At 48.2% G+C, this 20,035-nt stretch overlaps 1 protein-coding gene across 9 annotated transcripts in view; it reads right to left on the reverse strand.

Annotated features, from left to right (window-relative positions):
- TRAPPC9 (trafficking protein particle complex subunit 9) overlaps nt 1-20,035 on the reverse strand; it is a 732,314-nt gene that overhangs the window by 531,578 nt on the left and 180,701 nt on the right. For all 9 annotated transcript variants that reach the window (XM_077944070.1, XM_077944072.1, XM_077944069.1 and 6 more), the window contains one exon: nt 14,014-14,177. In XM_077944070.1, coding sequence (XP_077800196.1) covers nt 14,014-14,177 — 164 coding nt within the window. The remainder of the gene's footprint in view (nt 1-14,013; nt 14,178-20,035) is intronic.

Consider the following 20,035-nt stretch of genomic DNA (forward strand, 5'->3'; position numbering starts at 1 on the left):
TAACAATTTGGATGTGCTGGTTTTCCAGGCCCTGGCAGACCAAGGAAGCCAAACCATCAGTCCTGGGACTGCAACTAAACAGCTACTCCCACCCCACCCACCCTATGCTAAGCACTGTGTTAGGTCCTCCAGAGACAGGAGCGCGTGTTCTGGGATGACCGAATGAGAGGGACTGGATCCTGGTAAGTATCCAGATGAGAACACCAAGCCTCCAGCAGTCGGTCAACTGGCTCAAGACAAGTCACACAGCTAATAATATGAGACGCCCAAACCCACGTTCTTGTCATCATTCTAGCTGAACAGAGGCTGTGCCAGACAACCCGCGCCGAGAGGCAACGAGCAACAGCGACAGCCACGAGAGAGAGAGGAAAAGCACACAGAAACCAAGAGGGCGACAGGCCGGCCTGTTCCACCAACGCAGAAGCAGCAGAGTGCGAGAAGAGATTCCACACTGCACCCCCAGGCCGCGCCCAGGCCAGTAACTGAAGAACGTTCAAAGTCCCACCTTCAGAATCCTACTATTTCCAAGTATAAGGTATGCTCAGAAGATGTCTAACCACACTGCTTATTTGTGTATTAAGTCCTGTAGCTTAAGAGTGACATATTCAAATAACAAGCAAATCCACACACATGGGAACAGCTTATTCCCCTCTGATGCCAAATAACCAAGGTATTTGTAGCTAAGAAATAAGAGATGAAATTCACAGTGCAGAGATGATTTTTCTGTAGCCACAGCACTGTGGAAAGCTGAATAGCTTGGTCGTCCGATTTAATATGTGTTTGCACCTTAAAAGTGGGCCTTTCTGTTTTCCCCCTTCCCTCCTGTGGCACAGAACTGGGTGTCTGAAGGGGCTTTGCAGAATCCTACACAGTACTATGCTGCAGGAATAACAAGAGAGCCATCAATTGACAGTGGAGCATCTGTCACCAATTTTTCCCCTGTGAAATTTCATTTCAGAAATAATAGTCATTATTTAAATGCTAGCATTTAGGTAAGGGCTATCAAGTGAAATTGGTTACTTTATGTTGATAATAGCAGAGGAATTACTGCTGCTGTGAACCTGAGACATGTAAGAAGCCATTAATATTCGCTTCTATCTCCAGGGATGCTCTGGTACAACATTCATGAGAAAAGCAATAAAGAGAATCTCGCCTCAAAACATTTATGAATTTTTAATTATAACAATACAAAGCCATCATTTTTTGTTAAAATATTAAACAGAAGAATGAAGAAATTAAGCAGTATGTACATTTATGTATACAGGTATGTATATGTTTCTTTTTGTATCACACTCACATACACATATCTTCGAACATTTGTGGAAAAGCTAATATAGTAAATGTTTCTTAATTTGAGCTTTATTACAATGAAATCTATGACTAAGCAAAAGCAAGAGTTCATGTCTTTCACAATCTACACATAAAAACTTGCTTACAAGTGGCCAGGCATGGTGGGTCACGCCTGTAATCCAACACTTTGGGAGGCTGAGGCAGACAGAGCATTTGAGCTTAGGAGTTCGAGACCAGCCTGGCCAACATGGTAAAACCCTGCCCCTACTAAAAATACAAAAAAAAAAAAAATTAGCCAGGTGTGGTGGCTCACACCCGGAGTCCCAGCTACTCAGAAGGCTAAGGCAGGAAAATCGCTTAAACCTGGGAGGCGGAGGTTGCGGTGAGTCGAGGTTGTACCACTGCACTCCAGCCTGGGTGAAAGAGTGAGACTGTCTAAAAAGAAAAAAAAAAAAAACACTTGCTTACACGTAAATTCAAATTAGAAGAATCGCATGCCATCGCTAGACCCTCCTTGTCCAGAAATGGGGTGGGTTATAAACACTCATCTCTGTGGCCGGGCGCTGTGGCTCACGCCTGTAATCCCAGCACTTTGGGAGGCCGAGGCGGGCGGATCATGAGGTCAGGAGATTGAGAACATCCTGGCTAACACGGTGAAACCCCATCTCTACTAAAAAATACAAAAAAATTAGCCGGGTGTGGTGGCGGGTGCCTGTAGTCCCAGCTACTCGGGAGGCTGAGGCAGGAGAATGGCGTGAACCTGGGAGGCGGAGCTTGCAGTGAGCGGAGATCCTGCCACTGCACTCCAGCCTGGGCAACAGAGCGAGACTCCGTCTCAAAAAAAAAAAAAAAAAAAACCTATTCATCGTTGTATTAGGGATTTGTGAACACAGGGACACACTCACCCCATAAAAGCCCCAGTGACAGTCTAGACTCCTGAGAGGCCCACAAAGGTCTGTCTGACCCTTAATATCATGCATCCTTACCATAAACTTAAAATGCAGGGGATTTTAAAGGGAGTCTGTAATAGTAAGAATTAAAATAAGTCAAGAAAGCAAAGAAGATGAGAGGAGAAAACAAAGCAAGAAACTTCTTTATCTGAAGGTTGATGTCTGAAGAAAAAGCAGTTTATTCTGAGGGAGTGAAGAAGTGTGCAGAGACTAGAGGGGGCCCCTGATGGGACTCTTGGTGCCTCGAAGGTGTCAGGGATGGAAGGAAAAGGGTAAGGACAAGATGTAGGGTTCACAGGCAGGCTCTTGCAGGCATCAGGCATCGGCACGCAAACGTGGTCTGCAGAAACGATGCACACACCAATAACAACTGTTATCTATAAAGCAAACAAGCTCAACGTTGTCCCAAGAGCTTTCCCCATCCTCCGTTAACATTTCACGCTTACGACAACCCTATACAACTGGTAAGAGTGTTAATACTATGTAAGCACCTACTATGTGGCAAGCATTGCTCTTAGTTCCTAGGTGCTAAGGATGCAGCAGTGAAATAAACAGACCACCACCACCACCCACCCAAAAAGACCTCTTACACTGGTTGCGATTATTTCATCAGAAAAAAATTACATGAAGTACCACAGACCTGGTATGTGGAGAGCACTAAGTGTAAAAGCTATTCTTTTTAGTTTGTTGTTGTTGTTGTTGTTTTTCAGACGGAGTCTCACTGTGTCGCCCAGGCTGGAGTGCAATGGCACAGTCTCGGCTCACGGCAACCTCCGCCTCCTGGGTTCAAGTAATTCTCCTGCCTCAGCCTCTCGAGTAGCTGAGATTACAGGCGCCCACCACCACGCGCAGCTAATTTTTGTATTTTTTAGTAGAGAGGGGGTTTCACCATATTGGCCAGGCTGGTCTTGAGCTCCTGACCTTGTGATCCACCTCGGCCTCCCAAAGTGCTGGAATTACAGGCGTGAGCCACCACGCCCAGCTGAGTAAAAGCCGTTCTTACTACTGAGATATAAAATAACTCTATCGTAGCACAAAGAGAATCATATGGGAACCCAGAGAAGAGGGTGTTTCATCCCATGTGGCAAAATTTTATACAGCAGACATTTTAGAGACAGTTAAAGAAGCTAAGCTCAATGGGCTTAGAATAAAGATAATGCTAAAATAAAAATCAATCCACAACCAAATCCTATACCGTCTCCTATAGTTAACGCCCACAACCAAATCCTATACCGTCTCCTACAGTTAACACCCACAACCAAATCCTACACCATCTCCTACAGTTAACACCCACAACCAAGTCCTATACTGTCTCCTATACTTAACACCCACAACCAAGTCTTATACCGTCTCCTACAGTTAACGCCCACAACCAAGTCCTATACCGTCTCCTACAGTTAACACCCACAACCAAATCCTACACCATCTCCTACAGTTAACACCCACAACCAAGTCCTATACTGTCTCCTATAATTAACACCCACAACCAAGTCTTATACCGTCTCCTACAGTTAACGCCCACAACCAAGTCCTATACCGTCTCCTATAGTTAACGCCCACAACCAAATCTTATACCGTCTCCTACAGTTAACGCCCACAACCAAGTCCTACACCGTCTCCTACAGTTAACGCCCACAACCAAGTCCTATACCGTCTCCTATAATTAACGCCCACAACCAAGTCCTATACCGTCTCCTACAGTTAACGCCCACAACCAAGTCCTATACCGTCTCCTACAGTTAACATCCACAACCAAATCCTATACCGTCTCCTACAGTTAACACCCACAACCAAGTCCTATACCGTCTCCTACAGTTAACGCCCACAACCAAGTCCTATACCGTCTCCTACAGTTAACGCCCACAACCAAGTCCTATACCGTCTCCTACAGTTAACACCCACAACCAAGTCCTACACCGTCTCCTACAGTTAACACCCACAACCAAGTCCTACACCGTCTCCTACAGTTAACGCCCACAACCAAGTCCTACACCGTCTCCTACAGTTAACGCCCACAACCAAGTCCTACACCGTCTCCTACAGTTAACGCCCACAACCAAGTCCTATACCGTCTCCTATAATTAACGCCCACAACCAAGTCCTACACCGTCTCCTACAGTTAACGCCCACAACCAAGTCCTACACCGTCTCCTACAGTTAACGCCCACAACCAAGTCCTACACCGTCTCCTACAGTTAACGCCCACAACCAAGTCCTATACCGTCTCCTACAGTTAACGCCCACAACCAAGTCCTATACCGTCTCCTACAGTTAACGCCCACAACCAAGTCCTATACCGTCTCCTACAGTTAACGCCCACAACCAAGTCCTATACCGTCTCCTACAGTTAACGCCCACAACCAAGTCCTATACCGTCTCCTACAGTTAACGCCCACAACCAAGTCCTATACCGTCTCCTACAGTTAACGCCCACAACCAAGTCCTATACCGTCTCCTACAGTTAACGCCCACAACCAAGTCCTATACCGTCTCCTACAGTTAACGCCCACAACCAAGTCCTATACCGTCTCCTACAGTTAACGCCCACAACCAAGTCCTATACCGTCTCCTACAGTTAACGCCCACAACCAAGTCCTATACCGTCTCCTACAGTTAACGCCCACAACCAAGTCCTATACCGTCTCCTACAGTTAACGCCCACAACCAAGTCCTATACCGTCTCCTACAGTTAACGCCCACAACCAAGTCCTATACCGTCTCCTACAGTTAACGCCCACAACCAAGTCCTATACCGTCTCCTATAATTAACGCCCACAACCAAGTCCTATACCGTCTCCTACAGTTAACGCCCACAACCAAGTCCTATACCGTCTCCTACAGTTAACGCCCACAACCAAGTCCTATACCGTCTCCTACAGTTAACGCCCACAACCAAGTCCTATACCGTCTCCTATAATTAACGCCCACAACCAAGTCCTATACCGTCTCCTACAGTTAACGCCCACAACCAAGTCCTATACCGTCTCCTACAGTTAACGCCCACAACCAAGTCCTATACCGTCTCCTACAGTTAACGCCCACAACCAAGTCCTATACCGTCTCCTATAATTAACGCCCACAACCAAGTCCTACACCGTCTCCTACAGTTAACGCCCACAACCAAGTCCTATACCGTCTCCTATAATTAACGCCCACAACCAAGTCCTATACCGTCTCCTACAGTTAACGCCCACAACCAAGTCCTATACCGTCTCCTACAGTTAACGCCCACAACCAAGTCCTATACCGTCTCCTACAGTTAACGCCCACAACCAAGTCCTATACCGTCTCCTATAATTAACGCCCACAACCAAGTCCTACACCGTCTCCTACAGTTAACGCCCACAACCAAATCCTATACTGTCTCTGCTCTGCCTCCCTCACCCTCCCTACCACCAGTAGCTCCTGCTCATATTCCCATGTCCTCAGAGCAGGTCCTCTGTTCACTGATGCTGGCAGTTCAGTGCTATAGGACTAAAGTGACAGGAATTACTCCCTTTGTGTATTTTGGAAACTGATGGTTTGTTTTCGTTAATGTAATTCCACATGTAAATGTATTGCAGCTTGGAACAAGAATTAAAAAAGAATGAATAGCTTTCATTTTTCACGTGTAACCCTGTTGTTTTGAAAATGGCTCTGCCATGCTATTTACATTTGTCATGATTACAGGTAAAGTCACAAGAGCTGGGAAGGAGGAGGCCTTCGTTCTTGTTCCGGTTCCTCATGCAGCTGACCTGTGACCCGAGGCCAGCCACCCACCTCTTCTGCTTTCGCTTTCCCTGTGCATAAAGCCGGGGTGGCCCTATGTGCCCTGTGCATCCTCTGACTGACTGGGGACCCCGACTGGAGAGAACCACAGAAAACTACACAATAACAAAGACAGACAAGGCTTGGGCAAGCCATGACGGGCAGCTATGCTTGAGGGCTGGGGAGAGAAGACGACCATGTTGATGGTCGCAGCGTGAACCACCGCCAAAAGCATCTCCCTTGGAATTCTGTCCCGCTGCCACAGTGCTCCCCACCTTCTACATCATCACTAGGAAGTGCTCACTAGGCCGACCAGGTAAATGGAAAGAGTGGTTTGTCCCAGGGCTGGGGCAGGGATTGGCTGGGAAGGAACATGTGGGAATTTTCTGGGGTGGCGGAAATGTTCTATACTATGCCCTGATAAGGGTTTGCGTTAGACAGAGCCATGTAGTTCTAAACCTCAATAAATGGTACACAAGATTTGTACATGTCACTGCACATGTATTTTACCAAAAAAAAAAGTGAACTCTAGTTAATGATACACGTGCTACAGCATTTAGGGGTAAAATATACTGAAATCTGCAACTTACTTTAAACTGCATTAAAACAATAAGATGGATTGGGCCCGGCACAATGGCTCATGCCTGTAATCCCAGCACTTTGGGAGGCCGAGGTGGACGGATCACAAGGTCAGGAGATCAAGACCATCCTGGTTAACACAGTGAAACCCCGTCTCTACTAAAAATATAAAAAATTAGCCAGGCATGATGGTGGGCACCTGTAGTCCCAGCTACTCGGGAGGCTGAGGCAGGAGAATGCGGTGAACCCAGGAGGCGGAGCTTGCAGTGAGCAGAGATCCTGCCACTGCACTCCAGCCTGGGTGACAGAGCGAGAATCCGTCTCAAAAAAATAATAATAAATAAATAAATAAACGAGATGGATTAAAGGATGGATAGGAGGCTGGATAGATATGTAATAAAGCAAATATAACAAAATGTTCATCACAGAACCTAGATGGTTGGTATGTAAGTGTTTGCTATAAAATTCTTTCAACTCTTCTGCATGGTTCAGTATTTTTATAATAAAAGTTTGAGGATGGAAATGCTGGTTGATACAGAATAAGTTCCAGATGAAGTCTGAGGCATAAGAAACACCAAGGATGGTTGGGCACAGTTGCTCGTGTCTGTAATCCCAGCACTTTGGAAGGCCAAGGTGGTTGGATCACTTGAGGTCAGGAGTTCAAGACCAGCCTGGCCAACTTGGTGAAACTACATCTCTACTAAAAACACAAAAAGTTAGCCAGGCATGGTGGTGGGCACCTGTAATCCCAGCTACTCGGGAGGCTGAGGCAGGAGAATCGCTTGAACCCGGGAGGCAGAGGTTGCAGCAAGCCAAGACCGCGCCACTGCATTCCCGCCTGGCGACAGAGCGAGACTCCATCTCAAAAAAAAAAGGGAAACACCAAAGGCTAAGGTAGCCTAGAAAGGTGGGACAGAAGCTGGATCTTGAGATGAGACCTCAGATGACCAAGAAGCAGAGGCAGGCCTCTCCAGGAAGGGGCGGCATCTACGCAGAGCAGCGGAAGCAGTGACCCGCACAGAGCAGGGGTGGAGAGGGGAGCACCTAAGGCACAGCTATGCCCCACATTCAACATCGCAGAGTGGTTCCCACACGCTTGTCTACGTCCTCCACTCAGCCAACAGGAGGGACAGGCATGCTACCATCAGCCTCATTCTGGAAATGCGGCTAACAGGACCATGCCACAAAATGTCTTTCCGTCACCACCTACTCGGTACTGAGAACCTGCTATGTGCCAGGCCCTGGAAATGAAAGAGAAAACCCAGGCACTGCCTTGTAGAGACCATACCCTGATTAGAGAAAGAGACCGATAAACAAGCCATCACCATACACAGTGGCAAGACCTCCTGTGGCACTAAGTCAGAGCAGCCCGAGGCAGCAAAGAGGAGACCCAGGAGCCCCAGCTTAGGCAGGCTTTCCAGAAGGGGCAGCCAAGCCAGAGCCCAGAGGATAAATGCTCCGGAGCTGAGGAGGCAGGAGGGGTGGGAGAAGTCAGCACGGCGTGCCCGGGGAGGAAACGGTGTGTCCTCACATCTATGGCAGATGGCAGGAGCATCCAGGAAGCCAAAATTAGCTCCTGACAGCAATGCGACTCCAGCTGAGGAGGAGAAGCGGCCACAGATGAAGCCGAGCATGGGGCAGAGGCTCCGCCACACAGGCCTGCAGGGGCCACACAGGGCCACTGGGGCCAGGGGCGACAGCAGCCACTCACGGATTTCTGAAGAGAGAAGCAGGTGAAGACTTTTGCTTCAGAAAGAATGGGCGATTTTGTAATGAATAATGGGCACACAATTACCATGGAGTTTATTTGAGGGAAGGCAAAAACGTTTTCCAGTTGCTAAGCTGGGAGGGCAAGGTAAATTACAGATGTGAGAAACGTTTGCCACGTAGACTGTAATTTTCTGTTATTCAATATTAACTTGCTTGTTCAGATATCAACAAAACTCTATAACCAATTAATTAAGTTCAGAGTACCCGATGAAGGCTTTTATGCCAGAGAAGCACTTTCTACCTTACCTAAATTGGTCCCAAAAGGAGGATGGGTAGGAAAGCATGAAATTAAGGTAGTATCATTAAATTTCTCAAAGACTAAGAGTATACGAAGTTTTTAAAATAAGACACAAATAAACAACATTTTTAAAATAAAAAATGATTAAATGAACCACATTAAAGTTAAGAACTTCTCTTCATCCAAAGCCACCACTAAGAGGTAAAGGCAAACAAATTATAGTATGGGAGAGGATGGTCGTGCCATGTGACCAACAAAGAGCTCACATCCAGGGTATATATAAAGAAGTCCCCCAAGTCAGGAGAGATGGGGAAGGGGAGGGAGAAACAGAGATAGAGACAGACAGAGAGAGAGAGAAGACAACCAATGGGGGAAAAAAGGGCAAAGGCCTCATACAAAAGAGGATATACAAGTGACCAGAACATTGGAAAAGTGCTCAACTTCACCGATCATCAGGGAAAAACAAATTGAAACCCCAATGCTACACTGTTATATACCTCACTCTCACCACCAGAATGAATAACATGACTGCAAATACCAAGTAAAGGCAGGTGAAATGAATCTATGCCATTAGAAGTTGAATGGTGGTAGCCTTAGGCAGAGAAGTGGGTAGACATCTGATGAACAACTTCAATCCTCATGACAACTCTACAAAATGGTGGTGTCTGTGGCAATAGCAATAGTGATGGTGGTGGTGGTAGTGATAGTGGTAGTGGTAGCAGCAGTGATGGTGATGGTGCTTGTCCGAGGATGGCAGTAATGATGGTGGTGGTGGTGGTAGTGATGGTGGTGACAGGGGTGATGGTGGCAGTGGTAATGGTGGTGGTTGTGGTGGTTCTAGTAGTGATGGTGATGATGGCGGTGGTTGTGTTGATGATGAGGTGATTGTGGTGGTGGCAATGGTGATAGTGATTATGGTGGTGGCGATGATGGTGATGGTGATGGTGATGGTGGTAGTGGTAGCAGTGATGGCAGTGGTTATGGTAGTGGTGGTGGTGGTGGTTATGGTGGTGATGGTGGCAGTGGTGAGGGTGGTGGTTGTGTTGATAGTGGTAGTGGTGGTGGTGGGGGTTGGGGTGGTGTTTGTGGTGGTGGTGGTGGCAGTGGTGACAGGGGTGGTTGTGGTGGTTATAGTGGTGATGGTGGTTTTGGTGGTCACAGTGGAGAGAGTTGGTGGTTGTGGTGTAGTGGTAGTGAGGGTAGTGATGATGATGGTGATAAGTGGTAGTGATGGTGATGGTGGTGGTGATGATGATAAGTGGTAGTGATGGTGACAGTGGTGGTGATAAAGGTAGTGACAGTGATTGTAGTGATGGTGGTGGTGATGGTGATAGTGGTAGTGATGGTGATGGTGGTGGTGATGGTGGTGGTGGTGGTGATGGTGATGGTGATAGTGGTAGTGATGGTGATAATGGTAGTGACAGTGATGGTAGTGATGGTAGTGGTGATGGTGATAGTGGTAGTGATGGTGATGGTGAGAGTGGTAGTGATGGTGATGGTGATGGTGACAATGGTAGTGACAGTGATGGTAGTGGTGATGGTGACAGTGGTAGTCATGGTGATAGTGGTAGTCATGGTGACGGTGGTGGTGATAATGGTAGTGACAGTGATGGTAGTGATGGTAGTGGTGATGGTGATAGTGGTAGCGATGGTGATGGTGATAGTGGTAGTGATGGTGATGGTGATGGTGGTGGTGGTGGTGATGGTGATAGTGGTAGTGATGGTGACTGTGGTGGTGATAATGGTAGTGACAGTGATGGTAGTGATGGTAGTGGTGATGGTGATGGTGATAGTGGTAGTGATGGTGATGGTGACAGTGGTGGTGATGGTGGTGATGATAGTGATGGTGGTGGTGACAATGACAGTGGTAGTGATGGTGGTGGTGGTGATGGCAGTGGTGGTGGTGATAATGAAAGTGGTAGTGGTAGTGATGGTGATGGTGCTAGTGGTAGTGATGGTGATGGTGATGGTGGTGGTGATGGTGATAGTGGTAGTGATGGTGACGGTGGTGGTGATAATGGTAGTGACAGTGATGGTAGTGATGGTGATGGTAGTGATAGTGATGGTAGTGGTGATGGTGGTAGTGATGGTGATGGTGGTGGTGGTGGTGATGGTGGTGGTGACAATGACAATGGTAGTGATGGTGGTGGTGATGATGGTGGTGGTGATGGTGATGGTGGTGGTGATAATGGTTGTGACAGTGATGGTAGTGATAATGGTGATGGTGATGATGATGATGATGGTGGTGGCGATGATAGTAGTAGTGATGGTGGTGGTGGCAGTGGTGATACTGGTGGTTGTGGTGGTGGCAGTAGTGGCAACAGTAGCAGTACATTAGCTCATTTTGCACTGCTATAAAGGAATACCTGAGGCTGGCTAATTTACAGAGAGAAGAGGTTTTATTTGGGCCCACAATTCCACATCCTATACAAACATGGTACTGGCCTCTGCTTCTGGTGAGGGCTTGAGGAAGCTTCCATTCATGGCAGAGGGCAAAGCGGGAGCAGGAGGTCACACAGTGAGGGAGGAGAGGGGAGGAGGCACCAGCACTAATGAGAACTAACAGAGTGAGAACTCATTCATTCCCATGAGATGAGTACCCAGCCATTCATGAGAGATCCATCCCCATGACCCAAAACCTCCCACCAGGCCCCCCGCTAACACTGGGGATGATATTTCAACATGAGAGGTGGAGGGGACACACACCTAAACCACAGCAAGTAGTAACTTGTGTGAGAACAAATCCGAGTGCTTATGCGCCAAGCACTGTCCCAAGCGCTTCACACATATTATCTCATTTAATTCTCAGTTAAATCACTGAGATGTAGGTACCATTCTTAGTGTCATTTTACAGAACAGCAGAGCCAGACGGTGCCCTCCCCAGAGGTCCAGATGCCCCAAGCTCAGAGACTCCAGCATCGGAGCCAGGCCACTCCTCTGAGGTCTCAGTTGCCGCTCCTGGGTACTTCTTCTCAACTTCTAGGCCACACTAGTCCAACCTCTTCACAGGCTGCCCCAGCCCAGGGCAGGAGCTGCCTCCCTCCTCACACCTCTTGTTGCTTTAATTATCTTTGCCTCTCAAACGCTTCGCACTTGTCGGCCATTGTTCATAGTGATTCTTTCTGTTCCGGTGTGGCCTGTCTCCTGCCTGGACTTGGAATGACATGAGGAGGGACACAGCCCCGACAGCTGTGATCCAGCTTGGCTTGGGCCGCTATGCCACTAGTTCTCTTATCCCAGAGGCAGTCCGCCTGTGTTTTTATTGTTGAAAATGCAGGTGAGGCTTGCAGTGAAGGCTTTCACACACAGGTTCTGTGATCAGTGAGATCCACCGCCGCCTTCCCCTCCCACCCCTGGCCTCCCCTCTCTTGGCCAAAGACCTGGCACAGAAAAGGTAACCCCTCTGCATTCCCACTGCTCTAGGCGCCTGCCCAGGCCCCTCTGTCTGGTTTTCATTGTTGGGGTACTTTTGGGTGCTGTGTTGCCTACTCTCGGGGAACAGCTTTTCCTTAGTCCTCCCGGAGTCCCACTTCCACTCTCGCCCTCCCTCTAACCCAGCTTCCACGACACTTGTAGCCAATGCTTTGTTGCGTGGGGTTGAAATGATTTCCTTGTTTCACAGGGAATGGTTTTATTTTCACTGTTTCTTCATACTTTGTTGTTCGGGGGAGATTTCAAGAGAAAGAGTAGAATAAAAATGCTACTCTTCTGCCATCTTTGTGCAGAAACCATGCCAAGTTAACAACTTCCAGCAGGTTCTATACTGGGCCCTGGCTTCCCAGGGGATGGGACCACCTCACTGTGACCTCCTTAGGGCTGAAGCAAAGCCTTAGATGAGTGCAAGAACCACTCCTCGGGGGCAAGGTAGTAAGATGAACACATCAGACTTGCATTTTTAATAACTATTTAGCATATAACAATTTGCCCCTTATGGCCTCGCTCAATAAAAAATATACTTGTTATTCCATGTTGTGTGACTAGCACTGAAAGGAAAGAGGAAAAAAAATCCCACCAAAAAGGGAAGGATTCAAGACAAGAAAAAATAAAATGAATGTGCACCGAGAAGCTACAGGGTTCCTGCTCCACCCCCACTCCCTGCTCTAGGCACACCTGGCCCTCCTGAGCAAGAACACAAGGTGAGCTGCCCCACAGCTCCAGTCCCATGACCACGCACACAAATCACTAAAGGACAGGCCTGGGTCACTCCCCAGGGCAAGGCTCCTTCCAGGGCAGACACGGACCCACCAGGAGAATGGGTTAGACAATGCAGATGCAAAGCTTCCTGCTTTACTTCCTACAGACACAGATTTCTATCAAAATCAGTGGAAGAAATACGGGAATACAAGACACCCTGAAATTCTCCAGAGTGGTACAAGCCCAAATTCACCCTTTCTTACACACTCCAAACTCATCCTCTCATGACATAATTCTTTGCCTGCAAATTCTCCCAAGCTCAGCCCTGGGCCTTCCCTCAAGCTGGAACTAACCAGAGGGTCTGTGGCTCTACCCCTAATAAAGTTGGTTTTTCACATTAGAATGTCATTAGCATGGGGAGGGAGCCCTCTGTCAGGAAGTAACGTGCGATTAGTACATCCTCTACTGGAAGCTTAACCAGAACCAGTCAAACTCCCATTGTACACCTGGTTCATCTCACCCATACGTCAGAAGCACGTAAAACACCCCCAAAAGCCTGCTGACTTGCTTTCCCTGTTTCATCCTCTGTCTGGTCTCACTAGTCTACAATTTCTCTCACTGTATTACATTACCCAGTTTTATTTCCACATATTACCCTTGATACCTTTCCCTCCTCCTATACAATACACTCCCCCTGATCAATGCACTCACTAGCCTCTGACACACCAGGTGTCCTGCCAACCACAACCTCCCTAGTTCAGTCTTGTAATGTATGTGCTAAATACTACCTCCCCTATTTATCCCAGAGGAAATCGAGGCACAGTAGTAACAGTTCCCCAAGGGCAAACAGCTAAGCTAGTAAATGGTGAAGTCCTAATTTCAACACAGGTCCCCTGACCCCAAACTACGTGAGCTGGATGCATTACGGGTGGGATCCCAAACAGACTCCTTCCGGGCCTGCTAATGCTTCTCTCCCATTCATTGAAGAAATAGTTCTGCTGAGTAGCTGATGGATGTTGAGGCCTGGGAAAGGGCACTGGGGATACAGAGGTGTGTACTTGGTCCCACTGTCCGCTGCTGAGTGTCTTTCATGAAGAACCGGTTTCCCACTGTCATGACGGCACCAAGCCTCCCCGAGGCTCCTGCACTCAAGCTCTCAGCCTGTAAGCCCTCGCCTGACTTCTACTGACTTTCACTGAATCCACAAAGAAGCTTTTAGAATCTCTGGAAACGAAGTATTTAAAGTAGCTCGTCTACAGGTAAACAATACAAACATTCCCAGGGTCAAAGCTGCTTACTACCTACCTTTAGTGGTGAGAACTTTCGAGGTGACCTCCAGTTTCTCCAGTGGTTCCATTCCAATATTTTCCAACTTAATGATTAGTTGCTGACTTTCTCCATTGTAAAGCTGGACAGATACATTAGTAGATATTTCATCACCAGAAGAAGGTTGCAATGAATGTGCAGATCTAAAATAATAAGAAGAAAGTTAAAGAAGAAATAAGGAAGAAGCCAAGGCCATTTTAGAATTACTCACATCAGGCAGAAAAATCGCCATACTCATGCATTTCAGAAACAGAGACTAGGAAATCTTGGCTTCACACATGGAGTTCACTACCCAGCTATCAGGAATGGAAAGTGAGCCGCCACATGCCTCATGCTTTCCTCATGAGACACGTCCAGGTCTTTGTGTGTCATAAACATGAACACCCTCACTCAGCATTCATTTCTCATGCGTATGTGAAGCATAAAAATACTTAATTACTAAGTTATGGAGGATAAAAATTAAACAATGAATTGATTCAAATAAACCATGAGGGCATTGTTCTCTCAAAATCTAAAAAATGTCATGCTTAGAAGTGCCTTGGGAAAATCCAGATTTAAGAGGAAAACGTATACCAACCATTCCAGCTGATAACATGAGAGCTGAGGTCAAAGAGAAACGAGAAGCTGTCCCACAGACCCCTTCCTACAGGTACAAACTGTGAGGAATGCCCACCAACACCTGGTGTCACACGAGGGCAGCTGGGCCAGGCCCTGGGGTCAGGCAGTATCTGTGGGGCTCCATCCTCACACCAGTCAGGTGAGGCCCTGGACTACAGGACAGGCCAATGCAGCCAAGCCAGACGAACGTGCAGCGCAGAGGCCAGGGCCTCCCTGAGGCTCCTGCACTCAAGCTGTCAGCCTGTAAGCCCTCGCCTGACTTCTACTGACTTTAGCTGAATCCACAACGTTAACTGTCCTGGTTGTGTCCTTCCCACCCCACAGGCTGCAAACGGTGGGTTGGGAAGGAGGTCACTGGTGATCACAGAGAAAATATATCTGGTAGCACAATGGGGACAAATACCAGTGGACGACAAATAGAGGCACATGACAGGTGAGGTTAAACACACACATGGCTCCCTGGAGAAGTCTGGCCACAAAACAAAGGGGCAGCCAGAGGAGGTGGCTAGAGCGGGGAGGCCGACATGTTCTCCTGGGGCCTGAAGGTTTCCTGAGTACCCCACTGCCTTCTTCCTGTCCCTGAAGGATTTCCACAGAGACACACAATTAGTCCAACATACTTGAGCCAACATCGTGTGCTTAGTGCAACGAGAAATGGCTCATGAAGTCAACTAAGCGGACTGCGGACCACCCCACCCCAGACACTCTCCAGCAGTCTTCCCCATGCCCAGCTCCTCCCGGCCCTGCTCCCGGTCACAGCGCACAGGATCGGAGTTGGATCTGCTTCCCATGCCATGGGAGCACTTGGTGTCACACACTACTTGGTCCGAAGGACAGAAAAGAATGTTCCAGACTCACATCTCTGCCATCCAAGGGAAGAAATGCTGCTTAACACAAGTCAAGCTCATAGCGCTGGGCACGTGTTTCCTGGGGACTTCCAGATGTAGACTCTGACAGAGGAGCTTCTGCGTCCAAACCAAATCTTGGTGAAATAATTGCATCATAAATCAAGGTGAGCTCCTTGGAATTTAAGTATCTTTAATGCTCATGAGTCAAGAAATAAACTTCCTCTGTCAAGGAAGGAAAATTGGATTTGTGTCCTTGCCATAAAGGGCTTCTTCCCATCTTTTAGCAGGCAGCCTTTCTCAAGCAAAAGTTTGTAGTCAATATGGATTTACAGAGAAGGTATCAGGAAAAAAATAAAACATGGCCAAGACTCAGGATTTTGTGTCTCAAACAACAGGATTTTGAGACAAAACAAAACAATGCTTGACCGGAAAGTCACAGGGCCTGGGCCTGACACAGGCCCTGACGGTCCCAGCTGCAGCGTCCCAGTTGTCACGAGCAGTGGAGCTTGGGTGGGACTCAGGCTGGCACTGAAAAGGAGGTGAGTCCTAAACAGGCCATGGCACTAAAGAGATGGCAGCAGGGACCCCACTCCAGCCAAGGTCAGGCCCCCAGGGAGGGGCTGCAGAGGTTGGGCAAAGGTCAGGTCCAGTCTCCTAGGAGGAGATGGGGACCAGGAGCTTCTTGGCAGAGAGAAACTCCAATGTGGGACTATGGGCAAACTGTGGAAGGTAGGAGTAAGGTCTATGCCAACGAGACTCTCTTGTTTAAGGAGATGGCCCCTAATATGTGGTCTGTGTTAGATGAGTCAGCCCCTGGGTCTAAGCAGCAGAGGAAACTGCAAGGGGGAATCACCAGTGTCTGAAGCTTGGCACGCCTGTGTCCCCCGAGCACTCTGTGGGCTCAGCTGCCCTTCCTGTAGCTCTAGCCCTCCCCACTCCTGCACTGGACCAAAAGTTTTTTCAAGACAGGGACAATTTTTTTTTTTTTTTTTGAGATAGTCTCGCTCTGTCACTCATGCTGGAGGGCAGTGGTGCAATCTCCACTCATTGCAACCTCCACCTCCCAGGTTCAAGCAATTCTCCTGCCTCAGCCTCCCGAGTAGCTAGGATTACAGGCTCATGCCACCAGGCCCAGCTAATTTTTTTGTATTTTTAGTAGAGATGGAATTTGGCCATGTTGGCCAGGCTGGTCTCAAACTCCTGACCTCAGGTGATCCGCCTGCCTCAGCCTCCCAAAGTGCTAGGATTACAGGCGCGAGCCACTGCGCCCGGCCATGACAGTATTTTTATCTCTGCATTATCAGCTCCTACCTAGCCAGGTACCTGGCACACAGCAGGTACTCACTAAGTATGTATTGAACAAATAAATAAGCATCTCAAACTTGAACCACTGTGCGACACAGAAAAGCACCCTAGCAGTAATCAAAATGGGCCTGGGACAGAGTGGCCTGCTGCGCACTTCACGGCTGCCTCCCGGTGAGCCTCACCCTGTGCAGTGCGTCTCTGCATGGCTGCCTGGCCATGGAGAAGGCGGGACAACGCATTTCCACAGGAGACACCATCAGGCCACCTGCTCCTGACCTCGGCCCTCGTCACTGTCAGTGCTCAAGGCACCACTCCCGCCAGGCTCCATCTGGGCACCTCTGACTCCCACCCTGGAATGCTCTCTGCCGCGTCCCACCCACTGCTTACCGGCTCTGCTCCTCTGCGTGTCTCCTCGGCAGAGGCCTTTCCTGAGAAGCTCCCTGCAAAGCAGGCCTCGCCATCTGACGCTGTTTCGCAGAGTGACCTGCCTTCTGTCTCTGAAGGCCTGCCTCTTCTGGACATCTCATCTCATCTGACCCGCTGTGTTTTCGTCACAGCACCAAATTCTCCTGCACCACAGTCTGTATTTGTTGGATTGGTTGACTCGTTGTTCCCTCTGCGTTTTCTTCCACGCTTGATTATCTGCCCAAGTGTTGTGGGTCTTGTCAGGCTCAGTAGAATACCACATCTTCTATGAAGCCTTCCGAACCCCAAAGACAGGGTCAACCTCTGCTTTGTTTTTATATGACAGGGCCAGTCAGCAAATTCGACTCTAGTTAGTCTGAGTACCTCCTTCCAGACTGTGAACTCATACAAGGGGAGCAGCCTAGGTTGAGGGCATTTTTTATTCATTGCATTTTTTATTAATTGCTAGTCCTATAGCACAGGGCCTAAAGCACATGGTAGGTGTCGATAAATGTTTGTGAGTAAATTTAATGAATAAGTCACTGGAATGTTCATATTAGATTAATAACAATCAAAACTCAAAGAATAATCACATTTTATTTCAGGAAGTCACCTTAGAAAAATATATACATTATATACAATTTTTTAAAATAAGAAATAAAAAACAAACATTTTAACTCCAAATCGGTTCCACTGGACCCTCTCCTCCAGCCCCTGGTCCTCAGCAGGACCTGCTGGGATCCACATTCCTCCCTAGGGCCCAGGCTCAGTGCCGTGGTGGCCGCCCACAGCGGCACATCTTCTTGTTGAGAGGTAGCAGGTACCAGAGCATGCATGCACCCCCGTCACAGCGCATCCACGGGACAATAAAAATGGGGCGTCAGAGGCATTATCTTTGGAAATGATTCTAAACACAGGAGAAAAATGTGGGGTGGGCAAAGAGAAGCAGCTAGAGGACCTGCTTTCTTCACTGCCTTTTACAGCTGGCAGGGACCTTCGGGGAGGCCTTATTAGCAGGACAAATGACAAAGTTAAAGTACCTCTTCTCAAGTTATTTTTCCCTTTTGGTAATAGCTGCCCTTAGCATTTCTTCGCCTTAAGCCACCCCCTGCCCTTTTGCTGGAGCGCTGGCTGGGGCTCACTAAGCTGGAGCCAGAGCTGCGATCTCCTGTATGAGCTCTCGGGGCTCACCTCCAGCTTTTGTTGGGCGGCTGGTGCTCTGTACAGGCCTGTACGCACGCGCCATGAAACTGTAGCTGAAGCTGCTGTCCTTCCTAGCCTAGCGCCCACCGGCTGCCACAGTTCTACGGACAGCAGTGGCAGAATTCAGCAGCCAAAGCCAGAGCTGGGAGTCTGCGCGTCTGGCTGTTCAAGCTAATGGGCTCAGAAGTGTCCAGGCCCAGGAAGTCCTGGTGGCAGGCTCAGCGGAAATCATGTGTCCATCCAACACTGAAGTCTTGCCAAAATTCATCTTTCTAAACAGTGTGTGGAGGTATAAAATCCACCTAGCTTAAGTATGCAATGCAATCATTTTTGGTAAATTTACACATCACTGATACCCAGTGTTTTTTTGTTTCATTTTGTTTTGTTTTTGTTTTGAGACGAAGTCTCGCTCTTTATCCCCCAGGCTGGAGTGCAGTGGTGTGATCTCGGCTTTCTGCAACCTCTGCCTCCCAGGTTCAAGTGATTCTCCTGCCTCAGCCTCCCAAGTAGGTGGGATTACGGGCGCCTGCAATCACGCCCAGCTAATTTTTGTATTTTTTTAGTAGAGATGGGGTTTCACCATGTTGGCCAGGCTGCTCTCAAACTCCTGACCTCAGGTGATCCGCCGGCCTCGGCCTCCCAAAGTGCTGGGATTACAGGCGTGAGCCACAGGGCCCAGCCTGATACCCAATTTTAAAACACTTGCAGCACCCCAAAGAGATGCCACAGGAGTACTTCCAATCAGTTTAGTCCCCACACCACTGGCAGCCTCAGGCAGCCAGTGAGCTGTGTCCCGCCACTAGAGACCTGCTTTCTGGATGTTTCACATCACAGGACTCACGCTCTGCGCCTCTCGCATCTGGCTTCTTGCACTCAGCAACTCGCCTCTGAGGCTGGTCTGCACTGGGGCGCGTGCTCCTTGGTCCCTTCATTGCAGAGTGGTGTTCCACTGCAGGGACGCACCGCATTCTGCTGACCATTCACCAGCTGACGGCCATCTGGGCCCTTTCCAGTTTTCTGACTGTGGACGATGCTGCTAGGAACACTCGCGCACAGGTTTCTGTGTCAACATATGTGTTCCATTGTCTTGAGCAGGTACCTAGGAGTGGAATTGTTGGGTCATATGGTAAACTTATGTGTAACTTCTGAAGAAACTGCCAATGTGTATTCAAAAGGGGTGTCCATCAGCATCCCTATCGGCCTCGCATGAGGTGTCCAGCGTCTCCAAAACCTTGCAGCCCTGCTCTCGTGAGCCCCCTGAGCCTCCAGTGTGAACTGGAGCCTCACGTGGTGCCAGTCCAGAGACTAAAGATGTCAACCATCCTTCCAGGTTGCTTATGAGCTATTTGTATACCTTGTGGTGAAACAGCTACTCATATTTCTTGTCCATCTTTAAAATTAGGTTGTACATCTTCTTTTTATTAAGTTTTAAGAGTTCTTAATGTGAATATAAACTCTTTATCAGATATTTAATATGCAAATATTTTCTTCCAGTCTGTAACTTTCATTCTCTTAATGGTGTCTTTGGAAGCGTAAAAGCTTTTAATTTTGACGAAGTCCAATCTGCAACGTTTTCTTCCAGGGATCCTGCTTTTGGTGTCACATCAAAGAACTCTGCCCAA

Source organism: Macaca mulatta, chromosome 8 (assembly GCF_049350105.2).
Source record: "Macaca mulatta isolate MMU2019108-1 chromosome 8, T2T-MMU8v2.0, whole genome shotgun sequence".
NCBI classification, from domain to species: domain Eukaryota; kingdom Metazoa; phylum Chordata; class Mammalia; order Primates; family Cercopithecidae; genus Macaca; species Macaca mulatta.